Source organism: Rissa tridactyla, chromosome 6 (assembly GCF_028500815.1).
Source record: "Rissa tridactyla isolate bRisTri1 chromosome 6, bRisTri1.patW.cur.20221130, whole genome shotgun sequence".
Taxonomy (NCBI): Eukaryota; Metazoa; Chordata; class Aves; order Charadriiformes; family Laridae; genus Rissa; species Rissa tridactyla.
Window position 1 is genome coordinate 50,052,065 of NC_071471.1, and position 18,387 is coordinate 50,070,451.

The window sequence follows — 18,387 nt, forward strand, 5'->3', positions numbered from 1 at the left end:
CAAATGCTGCTGCTGACTGATTGTTAACCAAGCTTGCTCAGAAAAGATGACTGGAGGGAGCATTCTGACCTGAGGGCTCCTTTGGTTTTGTTTTCTCTGAATGTTTTTGTATTTTTAAAACATCCACACACTCATAAAAGGCTAGCAAGTACAGCTAAACCGACCTAGAAAAACAGCAAGGCACTGCCCAATCATCAGGTATTTCAGGCAAAGTTAGCCACAGGGAAAACTCTACGAATACCAGTTTCTCCGCTAGGGTTGTACAGCAGGATAATATTCTCACTAAGCAAGAATGAAAAAAAAAAAAATAAAAAAATTAAAAATATACATACACACACCTTCTTTTTTTTTTTTAATAACTGAAAACATATCCCTAGAGAGAACTAAGTGATCAACAAACTAGCAAAATGCTGCAGAGGACAAATCAAAATTCAATTTGAATCACTGGGTACACTGATTTGCTCATAGGATAAAGCACACAAAAAAGAACTATCAGGGTTACTTGGTTATATTTTTCTGTCCCTGTAATTCACCTCTGAAATTTGCACATTACCCTTCTTACTGCCTGTAGATAGTGCAGAACTCTCGGGAAGGAAAGTTATCAACTAAATATGTTTTTTTATATTTAGGGACAGATCTGCTTCTCTTGTTTGCTGCTTTCTTCTTCCTCCTCCACCGCTACTACCCCCGCAAGCTTACTAACAGTATTAAAACCCTAATGGAATCTGTGTTTACAAGACTTTCTTATACCTCTTATTTCCCCACCTAGAGTTATACAACTCTATCTGGATCCCATAACCATTTCGCAGCAGTGAAATTACACGGAAAATAATGTCACAGGGTAGCAAATGCAGAGATATTAATACCACGTTGAATGCGAAAAGAAGAACTGGGGGGAGGCCTACATCAGCCCTAAGCCACAGAATGACATTTTTATGTACAAAACATTTGAGAAGATGAATAAGCAACAGAACTTTTTCATTAGCGTTTACTGGATGGGACTGATGAGATTCATAGCCAAAACCTGTTAAAAATACAAATCCCAGATGGGCAGATTATGGTCCAGAATTGGAAAACTCACGCTTAACTGACAAACTGCAAGAACTATTACTATACAAATTCCGTTACAACCATCACAATAACATTTTAAGACTAGCCTTTTTTTTTAAAAAAAAAAAAAAAAACAATGCAAAAAGGTTCATTTTATCACAGAAGGGTGTCCAATTCACCCCAAAGTCTCCACCATCTACAACAAAAGCCATAGCAGAGTCAAATCTCAGTTCAGTTTGATTTCTGAAAATTGCTTAACACTACATCACAAACAGCTCATACATGTAAGTCAAAATATTTAATGGCTCAAACTATCTTTTTGTTGCTGTATCAGAGAATGCTATTATTTGGCTGACTACATAAACATATCCTGACACCATGACTTCTGTCTCCAAGATTAAGACATTTTAGGAAGCAAGAATTAGTTTATTTTACAAGGCAGACCTTAAAATACATCAAAATATCAAAAAAATAATATTCATTTTTTATTTTACACAGAAGCCCTGTAGATATGCAGAATACAGTATTAAATCGCATTGCGGATTTGGAGTGGCTGAGTGGAGGTGTTTTTTTCAGGTCTTAGTAATTTTGAACCTTGCAGTTCACCTTCTGGTCATCTGAATTATTAAAAAAAAAAAAAACACACACATTTCTGACAAACCCATTTCACAATGGTTTTCTACACTCACTCTCTGCAATCTCTGCAAAATCAAAAACAACAAAACCAAACAAAAAGCAGATGACTTAACTTTGCTCACCTGTGGAGAAATGGTATCACCATCACGCTAACATCAAACATACAGACTGCACCCCAAAACAATTTTTGTTAAAGAATCTGAACACCTAACAGAGGAGGGAACGCACTTACTCAGCTCAACTCCTGCTGTTTCAGTATTAGACTGAGTTAAGAAGTATTTTATCTTTATGTTACTATTTTTAAAGTTACATCTTTTAAATCAGAAAGTGTTTGAGTATTATGCCAACTCCCGATGACACTTCCACAAGATTTTGTGCGGCAGAAGAAAGGCCTACAAAATTAAGCTGGTGAGGCTTTATAATGCTAAGCAATAACTGATAAGAGAACTAAAACTTAGAAGATGCATGATGGGTGTGTTAAGGTCCAAGAGTCCTAACCCATAAAGAGTTTAAATCAGTAAGAGTATGCCAAAAATCCCACAGCCACGTCCCAACTTTCCCTACAGTAATTCATCCTTTCTTCCTGTTAGTAAAAACTTTTACTAGTAACAAAACCTTCTACTGCTATATAAAGTGGTCATGATCTAACTTCAGAAAGTCTTTCTTTGAGATGCTCTAGTTCCCAATGCCCCTCCTTTTAAAGATAAAACAATGTTGAAACAAGCAAGCAGACGCAGATGAATAGTAGGGGTTCTTATGTTAGCCTGCAAAGCACACACTAATACATGCAGCATTTACTGTCCCTGAATTTCTAGAGATTATAGAGAAATGGTTCCTTTTTCTTCCCGCACTGTCTTCAAATGAGACTTCTCCCCTGAGAATCAGCCCTCCCAGCCCTGTGCCACACCAGATGAGCACCTGAGACACATGGGGAGCAAGTTTAACGTCCTCTGACTGCCAGACCAGCTACTCAGATCACCTTGTCAGACGATCCAAATACAACTTTGTTCGGAAACTTCCACAAAACGATTCAGAAACATTCTTTCATCCCACAAAATACCAGTGTCTGGTATAGTACTACTGCAACAACAGCCAGCGGGGATACTGCTGCTCTTGTCACAACTTAATCAATGGAGAGAAATTACAATTTAACCAAGTAATGTATAGTACTGGCATTATCAGGGGAAATCTGGGGTGCTTAGTACTGCTGAGCAGACCTATGCCAGAAGAAAAAGGCCGATGCTTTCTGCCACAAGACTTTTAAGAAAATGATGCAAGAAACAGCTCCTCATGGCAAGAGGCTACAATGTACGTGAAGATGAAGGCAAACTTCTCAACGCACCTTCTTGGAGCAGCTGCTTCCTTCTACCCCTCCCAACTTCATCTGCAGTTTCCTGTGTCAGCAAGAACACTTTGGGAGGCAAAACATCTGAAGGAATCCTCTCTTCAGAGGAGCACGAGATGTTAATAAGAAAAATAACCACCCCTGTTGTGTTATTCCTCCTTTCACCACTGATAAACATAACTAAAGAGTTTCAATATGCCCAAGTAAATTTTAATTGCCAAGCAGATAACCCACTGTGTAATTATCCCTTAAAAATCCTCTTGCAAGTAGTAGACAAAAAAGAGCTGCACATTTGAAAACTCTTTCTGCATTCCAAAGGTCAGCTGGCTGAAGAACACGTTTCCCTTCTTCCTTACAAACTTGTCTTCCTTATGTCCTTAAAGCACTGTAGCTACAACACTCTTTACTATATTAGGAACCAGACCTCTAGAAGAAAAGCACTTGAATCAAGTCTTCAGAACTTCAGCACAAGGCAAAGGTGGAAAGCTACAAGTTATATCTGATAACCAAAAAGATGTTTGATGTGGGAGGGGAAGGAAATAAAGACGAAACCAAAATCCATGATTTGGTTTCATGACTCCGAGACAGAAACACTGTCACATTCCTCCATCACTAAATTTGAATTCCTAAGATGCTAGTCACCTAAGTTCTGCCTCACAGTTCACATAACATTTTGTTGCAAACACGTACAACATACCTACAGAAAACATCTGCTCTGAGCAAATGTCAGAACCTCTCCAAACACAAGTCAAATCCAGATCAGAAAAGTGTATTTTCCATTTAAGTCTATTGCTTCTCCTATGCAATAACTGTGAAAATCTTCTGCACAGGGCTGTGCCGATGAAACTGGAGTATTCGATGTTACATTTATGCCTTATGCCAGACAAGATCTGTTTGTCTCCTCATAAGCTCTGCATCTCAAGAGCAAAATGTCGGTAAGTTCTTTTCTCAACCCTCACCCACTCTAACATGATTGAGATCCCAAAACTGTAATACCAGCATTAGGCAGGCAATGCAGCATTCACAGCTTGACAACCTCCTCTGGAAATTCAGACAAGAAAATTCTTAATCCAAACACCCTTCCATTTCCCTCCCTGAAAAAAAAACTCATTTCAAAAAAAGAGCAGCATGGGCAAGCAACCGACAGCTGTTAGAAATCCTAAAATGAACAACAGATTTTTGTAAAGCAAGACAGACTGCTACAAAACACTGTATTCATGCCAGTGCTGGCCAAGGTTTCATGACAAATTGGGCAGCTTGCATTCAGAATAACTCTACAGCTGATGAAGCAGATCAGCTTCAGGCAAGTAATTTCCCCTGCACTGTTACTCCTCGCTCCCGCACCCCGTGCAGGAAGCATAACCAGGATTGTGCATTCACAGCACAGACATCAAACAGCTCCTGTGTCCTGAAAGCAAGGCTCAGTGCTACCAGTTATTCTCACTTCTGCCCCATGCAAGGTATTTTAAAAGCTCAGAATTCAAAACTATCTCCAGTGGCCTATGACAAAAAAACAAACAAACAAACAAATCAACAAACAAGCAAAAAAAACAAGCTACAAAGACCAAGGGACTGGATATTTTTCTGAACGTGGACGATGGAACATAAACACAAATCAAAAAGTCAGACTGCACCACAGCTGAGCATCAACCTCTATCAAGAAGTATTGATATGTTTTCAGATGCTGAAAGGAAGTCATACAAGACACCATGCAACCTCTATTTAATGTACTGCTCTCTACCATTAGCATCCATCCTTAAGTATTACATGCAAAATTAATATCTAACCAGCTTTTTTTCCTGCGTCTAAATCCCAAAGCAGTATCACTTGGCCTCCAAACAAATGCACTGGCAAACACTGAAGAGCTGCATTACTGAACATATCAGAATGAGATCAGGCCAATTTTGTTGGGGCTGATGGGAAAGTTATTGTCTGAAAAGAATAGATCAAGGATGAGGCATTTTCACCTCTAGGGTAAAAAAAAATAATTAATTGAACATCTGTCAGGAACTAAAAGAAGATACCGCCTCTTAATATCACCAACAGGAAACCACTAGAGGTTTAAAAATCTGGTTCATAGACAGGAGTCAAAAGAAGTTAGATACCTAAATGCTTTTGGAAAAAATCTTACCCGATTCCTACTTTTATCTCCTTTTGTTTTGTAAAAATCTCCCCAAATCTACCCCCGGCCTATGGGAGGTTACAGAGCCCACTCAGCGATGTCCCTCAATTCTAGGTTCTCCCACTGCAGTTCAAAGGTGCAGCACAGCAGCCCCTCATCAGCCTGAACCACCGCCGCAGGACACAGGGTTCCAAAGCCGGCAGTCCACAGCCTTCCTCAAGCTCTCCACCCCAGAGCAATCACATTTCCTCTCGCTCAAAGTAAGGCTGCCGCCTGATCATTTCTTAGTATCCTACAGTTGGAGGAATTTCCTCCCTATCAAGAAATAAATACTCTTCCATTTCTCTCTCATCACCTATAGAGAGAACAAAAGGAGGGAAACAAAACTGGGTACCAAGGAATATGTGAAACAAGCAGGCAGCTACAGAACGTTTACAGAGGTGGAACCAATAACAAGCACATATCTCATTTTCAGTGCACAAAAATAATAACAAAAGCAGCACTGGAAAACTGTGAGGCACTGATTAACTACAGTCCATTGCATGAATTTGCTTGGGCAAATGTGTAATACCTCCCAAGATCTCTCCAACATCACAAGACTGAAGCAAAGTCAACAATCTTCTGAACACGTACGCAGAAGTCTTGCTGCTCGTAACTAGCCAGGGCAAACCAACTCCCTGTCCTTGAGAAGGATAAGCAGCTTAGCTGACCCCATGCACTCCTGCTTTAAATGCAATCGATTAGTCAGTGAAAACTTCCAAAGGCATTCTGGGTCAAATAGAACTAACTTCTCTGTGTCAGTTCAAGCCATGTGTGAGAGTTACATGCAGATGTAAGGTAAAAATATTTTCACCTCGCCCATCTTGCCAGCTCTGGTAATTAAATTTACAGCTGCATTTCCCTTTTTCTCACTCCTCAGCATTTACTGACCTAAATATGAGGTAGCAAATGGAATTACATGCAATATGCAGCAGGAACTGTAAAGAGCTCAAGAGAATTACTAAATGATGCCCTATAGACTTCACAAAGGTATTAGATTCTCAGAGAAAAGTTGTAATTTCATTTGTACACCTATTAATTCCATACTAACCCACCAGCAGGACTACCATGAAGCTTAAATGTCAAATATTTACCAATAATTTTTTACATCAGTAGTCAGCATTTCCTAAAAGCATGGAACTTGAGCATTCAAGCCGTCATCAAGCTACTCAGCATCTAACACGGATTAACAAGGGCTTGTGTTGGTAGATTCTCCACAGGATGAGACAGACGCAAATTCACCAGGTAAGAATTTCAGTAGAGGGATATTAAAAAGAAAGGAAAAAGATCAAAGAGTAAGTCTTGAGAACCCATGATTTGTGATACACAAAGTCAGGCAAATGTGAGCGTACATTGAGAACAGTAAACCTGACATCCTACAAAGACCAGAAACAAGACACAGATTGTGTAAGTCATACAATACTCAATATTCACAGATTCAGCAAACTTTTTTGTACTTCAAGGAAGAATCTTGTTCTGTCACATACATTGACAAGATGCCAGTAAGAATGGCTTGGCTGCACGTAGGAATTGTTTTAATGAATATTATCTAAAAAAGAGTCCAGATGGTAACTTCGCTACGTTCACTTTAAGGCCGCCTCACTTTTTCACTTTTTCCATTCTTTTGTTCTGGCTGGGGAGACATGCTCAAAGCAGCATCTTTAGAGATCTCACGCCTAATTAACTTTTTCCACTAGTTTATCTGAGGGGAGAAAAAAACCCACAAAAACAAGCACACAACAAAAAAATCCCAACCATACTAATTGGATTTTAAAACATTGGTGTTTTCATTTTAAGATTTCTACCAATGAATTACTTGTGTTTACCAGTATTTCTGGATGGCAAAGTATGATCATCAACTGCTTGAATTTTTCATGTCTCCGAACAGAGAAGGAATTGGTGGTCTAGGTGGTCACCTGCCCGCTATTTCAATGAGTTGCCTCATAAGTGTCTTAGCTTGGGAGGAAAAAGTACAGCTGGATGCTTTCCTGTAAAGACTCTCATTGCTTGCAGACAAGTTCTGGGTAACATTTCTTTTATCGCACTATCTATTTATATTTTTGTAAAAAATGTGGAATTCTTTTTCTATAGTTTTTGGACCCTCTTTTTCATTTTCTCAAGTCTATTCTCTCCTCCAGCATCCAGCTTTTCTCACACAAAGGAACAGGATTTCTTCTGAGGCAGATTTTTTCTTCCTCCCTCCATCTTATCCATTTATCCTTTCCCTTTCTTCTATATGCCAATCCTTATCCCATATGAAAAAGAAGCTTTAAAGCTCTACTGTATGTCTCACAGCCACAACCTAAACCTAGCAGACAAAGGCATAAAAGTCACTGAGACACCAAAAAATAACACTCAGGTCCGTCTACTTGCAGCAGCTGAATAAGGATGTTAAGAATTTGTTTAAAGACGCTACTCCTGCAACCTTTTCAGGTTTCCTTCTTCTGTGGAAAGAGAATGTCTTCGTATCCAATTTTTTTCAGTGCTAACCACACACCAATATAGATTTGGGTAAATACATAAAAATCAGCACACAGATTTTCCAGTTGTATACAACTTAAACATGTTCAACCTTCTCCTAATTGATACTGTTAAATACTGCAATTTTATCCTTTCTTAGGTTTTTGTTGCAGTGATCTAGAAACACTAATAATGATAACAGCAACAATATTTTATTAAAGGCGGACACTTTTCACAGCATCACTTTTCTAATATATGCAATTCCAGAAGACTTTAAGTAATAGGTATATCACAGCCTGACAGAACTCCTTTGTTTCATTGTTTTCAAAGATGGTATGTTTCCAGCTGTATGGGATCAAATATAGATTAATTAAGCATAATCAAAACAGCAGAGTTTCCATAAGCCTTGCCCATAACATTTAAGACATCACTTTCAATATTTCTGTTAAAAATGCTACACAACTAATGCAGCCTTGCCAGAATGTTACTGCCGTTCTACAGGCAAACAAACAAAGAAGAAAGGATGCATCAAACCCCATACAAATTACAAGAAGCATGAGAATCTTCTGGTTGGTAACCCTATACTTACTGCTCGAGACTACACAGCTTCGGAGGAAGCAACTTAAAAATGTGTGATATGGTATTTTGAACTTAGAGATAACATTTTAAATATATTGCATATTATGCATCGCTGCTCTTTAATATGTCAAAAAAAATATTCTAGGCCTAATATTTTAGCTAGTTGATACATAGGTGCTTTGAATTTTACATTTTGGAGGGTTTTGAAGGGTGTCACAAGACAGGAGGAGAGAGGAAAGAGACTAATACAGATAAAGTGCATTAAAATAAAGTCAAAAAAACAACCATAACACTATTTTAAATTACTCTTACAACTGCTTTACAGTCTTACAATTAGATAGGTGTCAGAAAAAAGCTGTCAGTCTAAAAAGAGCAACGAAATCTTAAAACACATTCTTGCACTTCAAGAAATAAAGAATAAATTGGTTTTGACTCTTTGTAAATGTTATTTAAAAATATAAAAACAAACAAACCAAATTAATTATAGATATTCTAAATAGCCATACATTACTCCAAAAGTTCATTAAAGTATGTAAAACATCTTGTGAATCTGTACATTCCTTTCTTCCTCTGGAACAAAGGACTGTATAATAACTAGGACACTGGACAATTAAGAGGAGATGGTCTCTGCTCCTGGTTTTATAACCAGCATAAGAGACGCTGTTCAAATTACTGATGTCCATTTCTGTTCCCTCAAAGGTATACAGTGGCAGGAGAAGGGGGTTTTTGCTTGTTTAAAAAAATTTTGTTTAAATGATCCTTGCCGTTACCCCCCTTTTTTTTTTTTAATTTCTTATTTCTGTTTTTATATTCCTTATTCTTAACATTTAACCCACTGTGTTATCCTTTCCTCAGCATACTAGTAAAAATTATATTACTCAGCAAACAGGGACTATCAAGAACTTGACATGGACAAGAAAACTCTCTCCTAATCGCTAGACTAACATTAATGTGTACACATCTCCCTTCAACTCTATGTGAGTTTAAAAACATGTAAGGACACCTTTGCAATATTCAGTAGCTAATAGGGTAACTCAGCTATTTTAAAAAACCTAGACATTATAACCAAGCAAAGGTTCAGCAAGTAGGCTATACGAAAAGCAACCTTCTTAGTTACCCTACAAAAGAAAATAATCCATTTGACTACTTAAGCCATCTCTAATCCTCTATCACCTTTTCATAGTAACTGAAATCACTGAATTTAGTTCATTTGCTTAAAAATGAACTTAACCATAACTATTACCCTAATGCTGCAAAAGAGACGTTGGTTGAAGAAAACACTATTTGGAGTATAGAGGGGGGAAAAAAAGGCCTGGCCACAAGTCACATCTGAGTTTTACTTCCACAACACATACGCTGAGTAATTTTTACTTTGGGTATATTACATTTGAAGACAGCCATTCCTAGGTCTGGTCAGTTCCCTTCTTTTCTCACTAGAACCACAAGAAACAGACTGTACAAAAGGTGCTATTTTTCTGCATAGGTTATGCTATGGTGTTGTTGCTCTTCCTCAAATTGAACTGGAAGTCCGAAGTTGTAAACTTGCATATTAATTCACATTTAATTGATCGCTCTTCAAACATACAGATCACACCACTACATTAGGACTAGAAGTAACACCAAACCAGAGCCAGAGGAGCACAGAACTGACAACAGCCCAATGCAATTCATGAAGCTACATGAGCACATCTCCACCTATTGAACAAGCCCGCCTGGCTTCTTGAAACTTCCCATCACTTTCTAAAGTCATCAACTCATAAAAATATCTCTAATGCTCAAGTGAAGAGTCACAAAGATTCACCCATGTTGTAGAACATGAGCAAAACGCAGACCCAGAAAACACAGGTACTGAAACTGCACAATCTGCCTAGGAAAGAAGATGCATCTTGAGAGTAACTAAACTCTAATTTTAAATTTTCCAGGGTTTTCATCAGGGCAGGAATTACATCTTCTCCTACATGTTTTATAATCTATACAAAAAAATAAATCTGGTCTTTTTTGCTCCTGGCCTTTATCAGCAACACTCCAGAAGCTGCAGAAATTTATTTTCTTTCAGTTTCACTCTCCACTGTTTCGCTGATGAGCGACCCCAGGTACGCAGAGGGGGCACAGCTCAAAACACAAGGCGCTCTGTACTTCCTGTAAGACACACAAAATTAGTCTCCTACCTGCTCTTCCTGCTTACAGCACCAGATCACACAGATATTCAAATATATTAATTTAACAAAGAAAACAACTTTTGGTGCTAGCATTCAAAGTGACATAAGCAGTAGTCCTAAGCATGAAAAAAAAAAGCTTTTAAGCATGAAAAGAAAAAGCTGTTTTAACAAGTGTTATCCTGAGTAAAATGCTCAACAAACAACAGACATTTGCATTTCGTTGCAGAATTACATTTGCTGAGATAACCACACACTTCAAACCTGAAGTGTAGCTTGAGAGAAATCCTGAGATGTTTTGTCTTCACCTTGTTTTTACCTCAGGACAGAACTGGTTACCTACAGGTAAAAAAAGAGATAGATAAAAATAAACCCCACTTTTTAGCAATGAAGAACAGGTCAAAGGAAAAAAAAAAGAAAAAAGAGGAAAATAAAGAAGGGGACAGGAGACAAAGGGAGAGCACAAACCAGAGTCTAGGATCAAACCTGAACCCTTGTCCCTGCTTCCCCAGAGGTAAACATGCCACAGAGAAGAATAACCCCTGTAGCTTCAGTCAGCCTGAAATGCAAATAGAGCATCTGTGATCTCTGGTCATTCAGCAACACGGGAATCTCCTCAAGGTGAAAGGAAGGAGAAAACAAACACAAAAAGAAAAATCCATGGAAGCCAGGAAGAAAGATGAGTAGAAAGATAAGACAGGGGAAAATGAGACATTTCCCAGTAGAAAGATGAGACATTACAACAGGGAAAGACTTCTTGTGAGGGGAAGAGAAGCTCATCTAAAGGAAGAGGCCAGAAGACCACAACAGAGTTAAAACTGGATTGGTCATTGAAAATCTCAGTAGTAAAAAAAGCATCTTTTCCTGATAGCTTCCTTATGGGTTTCTCCATTACCCATTTCTGAAGAAAGGGGTACACACTTTCACTTATCTCAGAAAGGCACAGGAAAATGCAAATGAAGAGACAAATCTGTGAGAATCACTCAGCTTGTCATCCTTCCAAAAGACAGAGGTACCACTGCATTGTGAAACCACCTTTTTGTTTAGTAGAAACTTCTAGACAGCTTCTGAAATCTATATCCCAACTCTGAAGCAGTGCACTTAATTATGCAAATCAGCCTTGATAATCGTCTGTCTCTAGAGCTTCTCGGTGGTGTCTTCAGCTCTAATGAATCAGTGTTCCCTTTGCACCTTGTATTACAACCCAGTAAGTCCCTTCCTCAGCTTGAACTTTTGCTTCTGCTATACAGAATGTCAACACCACCAGCCACTTTGGAATAGAGTACAAAAGTAGATTAAATTCATTTATTAAGGTAAGAAAATATAGAGAAACCTATTTTCTGCTAACAGCTAAGCCTTCACTTTCAGGTTACCTTTCGTCTATGGACACTTGATCTCTGCTTATTTAATAAGCATTTTTTATATCTTCTCATCAACATTTATATTTTTAAAATTCGGCTGCTTCTATAAAGAAACTCATTGGGAGCTATACAATGCTTTTGCTCAATAGTTACTGGTTGGGGTTTTTAATGTTATTAGTGAACTTGGATATATTGTAACAGATAAATTTGGGCTAAAACAGATGTGTCCTGTTGTACTAAACTAAAAAACAACAAGAAACAAGACGTATTACACCTGTACCTCCCAGAAGTGTGAGCTGATTACATAACCTCTCTCTTAATACCAGAGGTACAAATAAAGTAGAAAAAAAAAAATAAATCTTAACTTTATAATAGACAGTAACAGTCAGCAACAAAACAGTAGGGAACCACAGGGTCTTCATTTCCAACTTCATCAGGCTCAAGGAGCGGACACAATTTGGATGACATCAACATCCTTCTCTGAAAAGAGCAAGAGTCTGAAAAGCAGAGTTATGAATTTGAAAGAGATGACTTGTTTCTCCTGCTGTTTTCTGCAGTTACTGCTTGAGCAAGGGTTAACTTCAATTTAATAAATAACTCCTGAGAAAGAAGTATTGCGCTCTCAGCCATTTGTTCTTTGTCCATAAAAATGAATGAAAATCAGTCACTGTCATTTTACCTTTGATCAGGCTGTCTCTCTAAACTGGTCGTAACCTCACCTCAGGCTCTGTCTATTCTCTGTCAATGATTCCCTCTCTGTGGCTTGTATTTTTGAGGCACTGTGCCCAGAACTTAACATTGTGGGCACTCCTAACAGTTTGGAAGAACATAGACTGTCTGGGGCTGGATAATGACAATGTTTTCTAGGAGATTGCCGCCTGCATCAATTCTTACTTAAGTCTAAGGGGTTTTGCAATACAGCTTGCAATGGTTCAAGCTTATAGTAAAGGAAAGAAAAGAAAAATAATCGAGCTTTCTCACTAGCTGCCTATTGAAAATAGTTTCAACACAACTCATCACCATGCTTCCAGCAGAAGCCAGTGTGAAAGAATAAATACAAACTGAGCAAAAATATCGCGAACACACTATTTAGCAATCCTACAGTATTTATGGCAACTTCTTAAGTGTTTGGTAAACATTTATGCTTCAGAAACTGTGAAACAGAAAGAACTATGGGTGGGAGAGAGCTTAGAAGCTTTCAAGAAGAAACAAAGCCACAGTGGGTTTGGAGAGATAATGAGTGTACTTGAACATTTACTCTTCAGACTTCTGTCACAAAAATCCTTATTAAAGACATTTGATAACAAAACATTTACAGAAACACTAGACTTATTTCAATTACCAATGAAAAATACAACTATTTTAAAAAGTGAGATGGGAAATGAGAGGATTGTAACAGCTCTCGTAGGGTGTCTGGGAAAGAAAAGACTGTCCAGAAAAGTGGAGAAAAGGCAAGTAGGTGCATTTGTTGGCAGAAAGGTGACAAATTGGTGGAATGTAATTTGATACAGAAGAAAGCGAGTTGGAGCCACAAACCAATTCAGGGAACCAGATGGTTCCAAATACACTGCAAGGATGTTGTTCTTCAAAACATCCATTCACCTTAACTCCAGTGCTGAATCCCCTGCCTGCCCAGGACAGCTGAAAGCTTCCGATCAATGATGTACACAGGCAATGCCCAAGTATCAGTTACAAGCATTACCTCATTCAAAATAAAAAACCAAGGGGTGAAAACAAGCAATCAAGGCAGCCTAACGTGAAAACAAGTCATTTCTAAAATCAGCATTCAAAATCATGAAAGGAATCTCAGTATTCCCCAAATTTACATGCTTTACTGTAGTTTCCCCTGGAATTTCAGTACAGGAATCGGTGGAGGTTGAGAGCAGTTCAGAATATAAGGGCATCCATAAAGTAGACACAATGCATTCCCCCTTCACATTAGCAACTGTACATTTAATGAGAAAGGAATATGAGGACTTTACCACAGCAAAAATTAAACGAGGGAAAAGCAACCAGTTACAGTGCTATTTTTCTGATATAACTACTGAAGATTCTCAATTTTATAAATAATTCTGTTCCAAGGGCCATATTAGAGAAACTCAGACATTTTTGTCCACCTTTCATCACCTTTGTGGCACGCTGATGGAGAGACTGACAAACAAGTGAATAACTCAACTTTTTGGTGACCTCTGCAGTGAATACTGTCTATGTTTGCAACGAGCTACCCCAAGCCTTATTGTTAAATTTGCAGTAAGCATAATCATAATATTAAAAATACCCAAGAACAAAATAAAAAGTTGCAAAATGTAAGAAAGCCATAACTGGGGTGTGTGCGGGTAATTTGTTTGTTTGCTTGTTTAAGGAGAGGATTCCCCAGCCAACAGCACCGCCGTTAGTCTCAGGGGGATTCTCTTTGAACTAATTAATGAAGAATCAGATGCTCACAAGGACAAATGCAAAACAATTGAAAAAGCTAGAGATCCTTTCTATTACATAACTCATCTGGCTGAATCCAAATCAAAACACAGTCTGAGATCCAAAGTGGAGGAAAAGGCCAACACAATATAGTTCCTCTTGTTTGCCTTTAGCATTTAACACTGAAGAACTCGGTGCCTAACCTCCTTTTTTGTTTGCAGAGGCAACTACACCACAGGCCACTGCAAAAAGGTAAACTGTGGAAATAAAAACACATGGCTCAATTCAGAATGAGCACTTTTTAGAAGACTCACTACAACTGACAACCTCAGGTTCCAGCAAGTTCTCAATACAAACTGTTTTTTCTGACTACAAAAACACTGTCAAAAAGAGATGTTAAAAATAATTAAATTGGTACAGGAGCTCTGAAACCCAGGAGATACCAGATGATGACAGATGCCTCATCAGACCAGCCTCCCTGGCAACGCACTGTGCACAGTAAAGTACCTGCGAGTGTTCCATGTTGGTAATATCACACATGACTTCATAGAGTAGATCAATAATTATTTAGGCAGCAAATCCATGTTCACATACCTCTCAAAATAACTCTGAGCAGGGCCTGGGAATTGCCAGCACATGCTTTTAAAGCAGGCAACAGTATCCTTTCAGAATACCTCTCTTGTTACAAGTAAAACTTTTGTACAAAGGAATTGAATCTCTCTACAGATAAAACCTAAAAAATATGAAGCAAGTACAAACAATACAACACTTGCCAATGCAGGTCTGCAGAACCCGGAACAGCAACATGTCAATATGGTGTAAATAATTACAATTATCACAACAATAATGTTATCTACTGTATTTCTCACATCAGGAAAGAGACTGAGGATTACAAATAAGCACAATCTACTGAAGTGATTTTTCATTTAAATGCAACAAGTGGATGACAGTAGAGGGACCAATTGCAGCTTGGCTTTTAATTCGGTCAAGAGAGCTAAAGGAACTAGGCCAAGGCCCAGAAAAACAATGATACACTGAACCAGTGGAGAACAGTCAGCTAAAAGCATCTCAAAGTTGAACAAAAAAGATCACTTTTTCAAACATCAGTCTGACCTGTAGATCTGTACAAACCAGTTTCATACACCTCAGCCAAACTAGAGACGTCTTACTTCCCACAGCAGTATGTTTTCAAAACTTTAGCTCCTTTCCAGCAAGTTAACATATGCAACAAGACTTAAAGCAAAACACAACATTTATACGCTTTGCCATGTGCCCAATGCTTATTTCTACATCTCGGAATTCATAGCTTTAAAACACACAACACCAGCACTGTTCCCTTTCTTTACACCAGTAGAGTGTTCCACACTAAAACCAATGTGTCCCAGCTGCAGGTTCCAAGAGAGCTATCCAACCTGGATAGGTATTCAGCATTTCCCTCTGAAAACCCCTTGGGCTGGGTTTTTTTTTAAAGTTTCCATCCTTCCCTCAACTCTAATCCTAACTATTCAAGAGACACAGGAGGTTACACATCTGGGACTAGAGACAGTTCTCAAATTTATTAAAAATTCAAAACTTGAGCTGCTCTGGAAAGCCTACACTTAACGCAAGGTCTACTTCCTGGTCCTAATCCAGGAACAAGTGAGCATTTGTCCATAGCATAACACAGCCAGATTTCAGCACAGTTCAATATAAATTGCATTCTCTGTTCATGTGAGGCCAACATTCAGAAGAGAATGAAGTTTTGCAGTTCCAGATAGGGAGATATTAATGAGGCAGCTGATGGTCACGAAGGTCAGCAGTATCAGGAAAAGTACTGACACTGGATTGAAAGAGAAGGAAGGAGATAAAAGGAATAGTAGAAAGGGCTTGTATTATAATTTCTGTTAACTATATGTCTGGCTCTGCTGTGTGTAAACACCACCTGAATTCTAGGGTCAAGATGCATCAGGATAAAAGAGAAATTATGTTTCATTTGTTAAAAAAAATAAAACAATCAAGCAAAGAGTTAGTAGCTATATGATAATTTTAAATAATTTTAAATTGCTAATGTTATCTATTTTCCTGTCTGCTATTAAAAAGAAATTACTATCAAAAAAAAGAAAATATAATAACTCTTGAAGCAGACACAATGTAGTTTCCTGACTTCTTTGTGACAGTCTGAAGGCCCTCTTGCTCTACTATTGCAAAAGAAAGTCTGACAATTTACTAGAAAAAAGAGAAATGTAAAGAAACAGACAAGAAAACCAGACTGGTCTATACAACAATGGCTTACATGCCCCACCATGAGTAGTTTTATAGCAGTAACAGAACGCTCCATGAAACCTTAGTGTAATTCAATCAGTGCAAGTGGGAACCTATGTATAGTTATTCCCAGCCAAGTCTGTACTTTCTGTTTTCAGATTTCCAAGAAGCAGCTCGCAAAATCTACTCAGAAGAGCAGCACTACAATACTACAGAGCGCATGCAGGTGAAAACTCACCCAAAAGAGAGTTTTGTCTTAGGATCCCCAGTAAATTCTCAGTTTCAATCTTTGGTCAAAAATTATCCTGACCATGATCCTACATGTGACTTCGCTTTGCACCTTTGACATTCCTTCTGCAGATCTTCTCACCCCTCAACTTCCACAAGTGCAAAGAGCATCCCAATGAAACCAGGTGACCTCACCTTTCATTTTGACAGTGGGAGAATTGGGTCCAGCCGATTGCTTCCTCCATCCTCTCCAGTTCTGGCAAAGGCTCTCTGCCTCAGAGATGAAGGAACAAAGAGAGTCTTCTTCAAAGCGATCAGAGTCTTCAAATGAAAACCTCTCCCCGTCCTCCCACTCTGCAAACATGAGTTCCATCACATCCGACAGGCAACGTGGGGGAAAAAGAAGAAAGGCAGAAACAGCGCTGCTTGCTTTTAACAGGTGGATGGACTTGAGGGCTCCTGCAATACTTAAAATCACAGTTCCAATCCGATCCCCATACTACAGTCCCAGGAAAACCAGAGCCAGTGCTATCTGAGGCAGGAGAAGCAGGAAATCAACTGAGGGGAAGCACGTAAAAATACCCCCCCCACACCACACACCCCCCCCAAAAAAAAAAAAAAAAGGCAAAAACAAAAGCCGCAAGTTCTTTAAAAAGTTTTAAAAAATGCTTATGTCCACAAAATGTACTTGAGGCGGAGGGGGTCTGGTCAGCGTAGGAGAGCTGCCTCCCCCCGGCGGGACAGGTGCCTGCCGGCCGCACGGAGGGTCTGAGAGCTTCCGACGCCACCGGCCCCGGGGCTGGCGGTGGAGGGAAGGGGCCGGTTCTCCTTCTCCGGGACTCCCGCTGGGGGACGGCGGGTATCTGTGCGCAGGGCCGGGTCTCCCTGAGGTTGTGCTTGTCTCACTCTCGGAGCAGGAACCGGAGGGCGAGGGCGGGAAGGGGGAGCAGAGGAGGATGAGGGGGGAGGGGGGTGCGGACGGGGACAACTTCCCTCCCGCTCGCCGAGGCTTAAAACCGGGGCGGCGCGACCTCCCGGTGGCTCGTCACCGGCGCCAGCGGCTCCGGCCTCATGGGGGAGGCGGGGAGAGCCCGGCTCTGGTGACCGGCGGGGAATGGGGGGGTGGCGGGGGGGGGGGGCAGCCTGTCGCCGCCGCCGCTCCCGTCGCGGTTGGACCCCGCGGCTCTAGGTGCCCATGGCCAGCGAGGCCCCGCCCGCGGACGCCCCCCCGTGCCCGGCCCGGTGGCGGTTCTGCTGTCCTGGCGCGGCGGCGGCGGCGGTAACGGCGGCGACGGGTTCCTGCCCGGCGCGGGCACCCAAGATGGCTCCGCGCTTCCCAGCTTCACCTGCGACACCCCCTCCTCCTCCCTCCCCTCAGCTGAGCCCTACTTCCGCCGCGGCGCTTCCGACTTCCGCCGCCTGGGGTGGGGGCCTGGCAGACAGGCCTGGACAGGGCCGCACTTCCCGGAAGGGCTGAGCTGAGTGCCGGGCCGGGCCGTTCGGGCCGTACCAGGGCTCGGCTCGACCCGACCCGACCCTTCCGGGCCAAGAGGAGGGGACGAAGCCGAGCAGAGGCCGGAGCAGCGGGGGTTTTGCCGTGAAGGGACTATAATGAAACAAAAGGTTGTTTGTGCCTGCACGGGCCCCCAAAAGCGGGGCGGGGGTGGGAGAGCTAAGGGAAAAAGAATGACGTGGTAATCCTAAAGCTGAGAGAAAATGAGCTGCGTCTGGGAACGCGCGCTGTCTCCCTCATCT

The 18,387-nt window shown here is 40.4% G+C and overlaps 1 protein-coding gene across 4 annotated transcripts in view; it reads right to left on the bottom strand.

The window, feature by feature from the left end:
• The window catches only part of ZSWIM8 (zinc finger SWIM-type containing 8), a 67,071-nt gene extending 49,062 nt beyond the window's left edge, over positions 1–18,009 (bottom strand). For all 4 annotated transcript variants that reach the window (XR_008467074.1, XM_054206223.1, XM_054206222.1 and 1 more), the window contains exon 1: positions 16,828–18,009. Coding sequence is in view for 3 of the 4 variants with exons in the window: in XM_054206223.1 (XP_054062198.1) it covers positions 16,828–17,005 (178 nt within the window). In the remaining variant the exon portion in view is untranslated. The remainder of the gene's footprint in view (positions 1–16,827) is intronic.
• Positions 18,010–18,387: the final 378 nt, after the last annotated feature.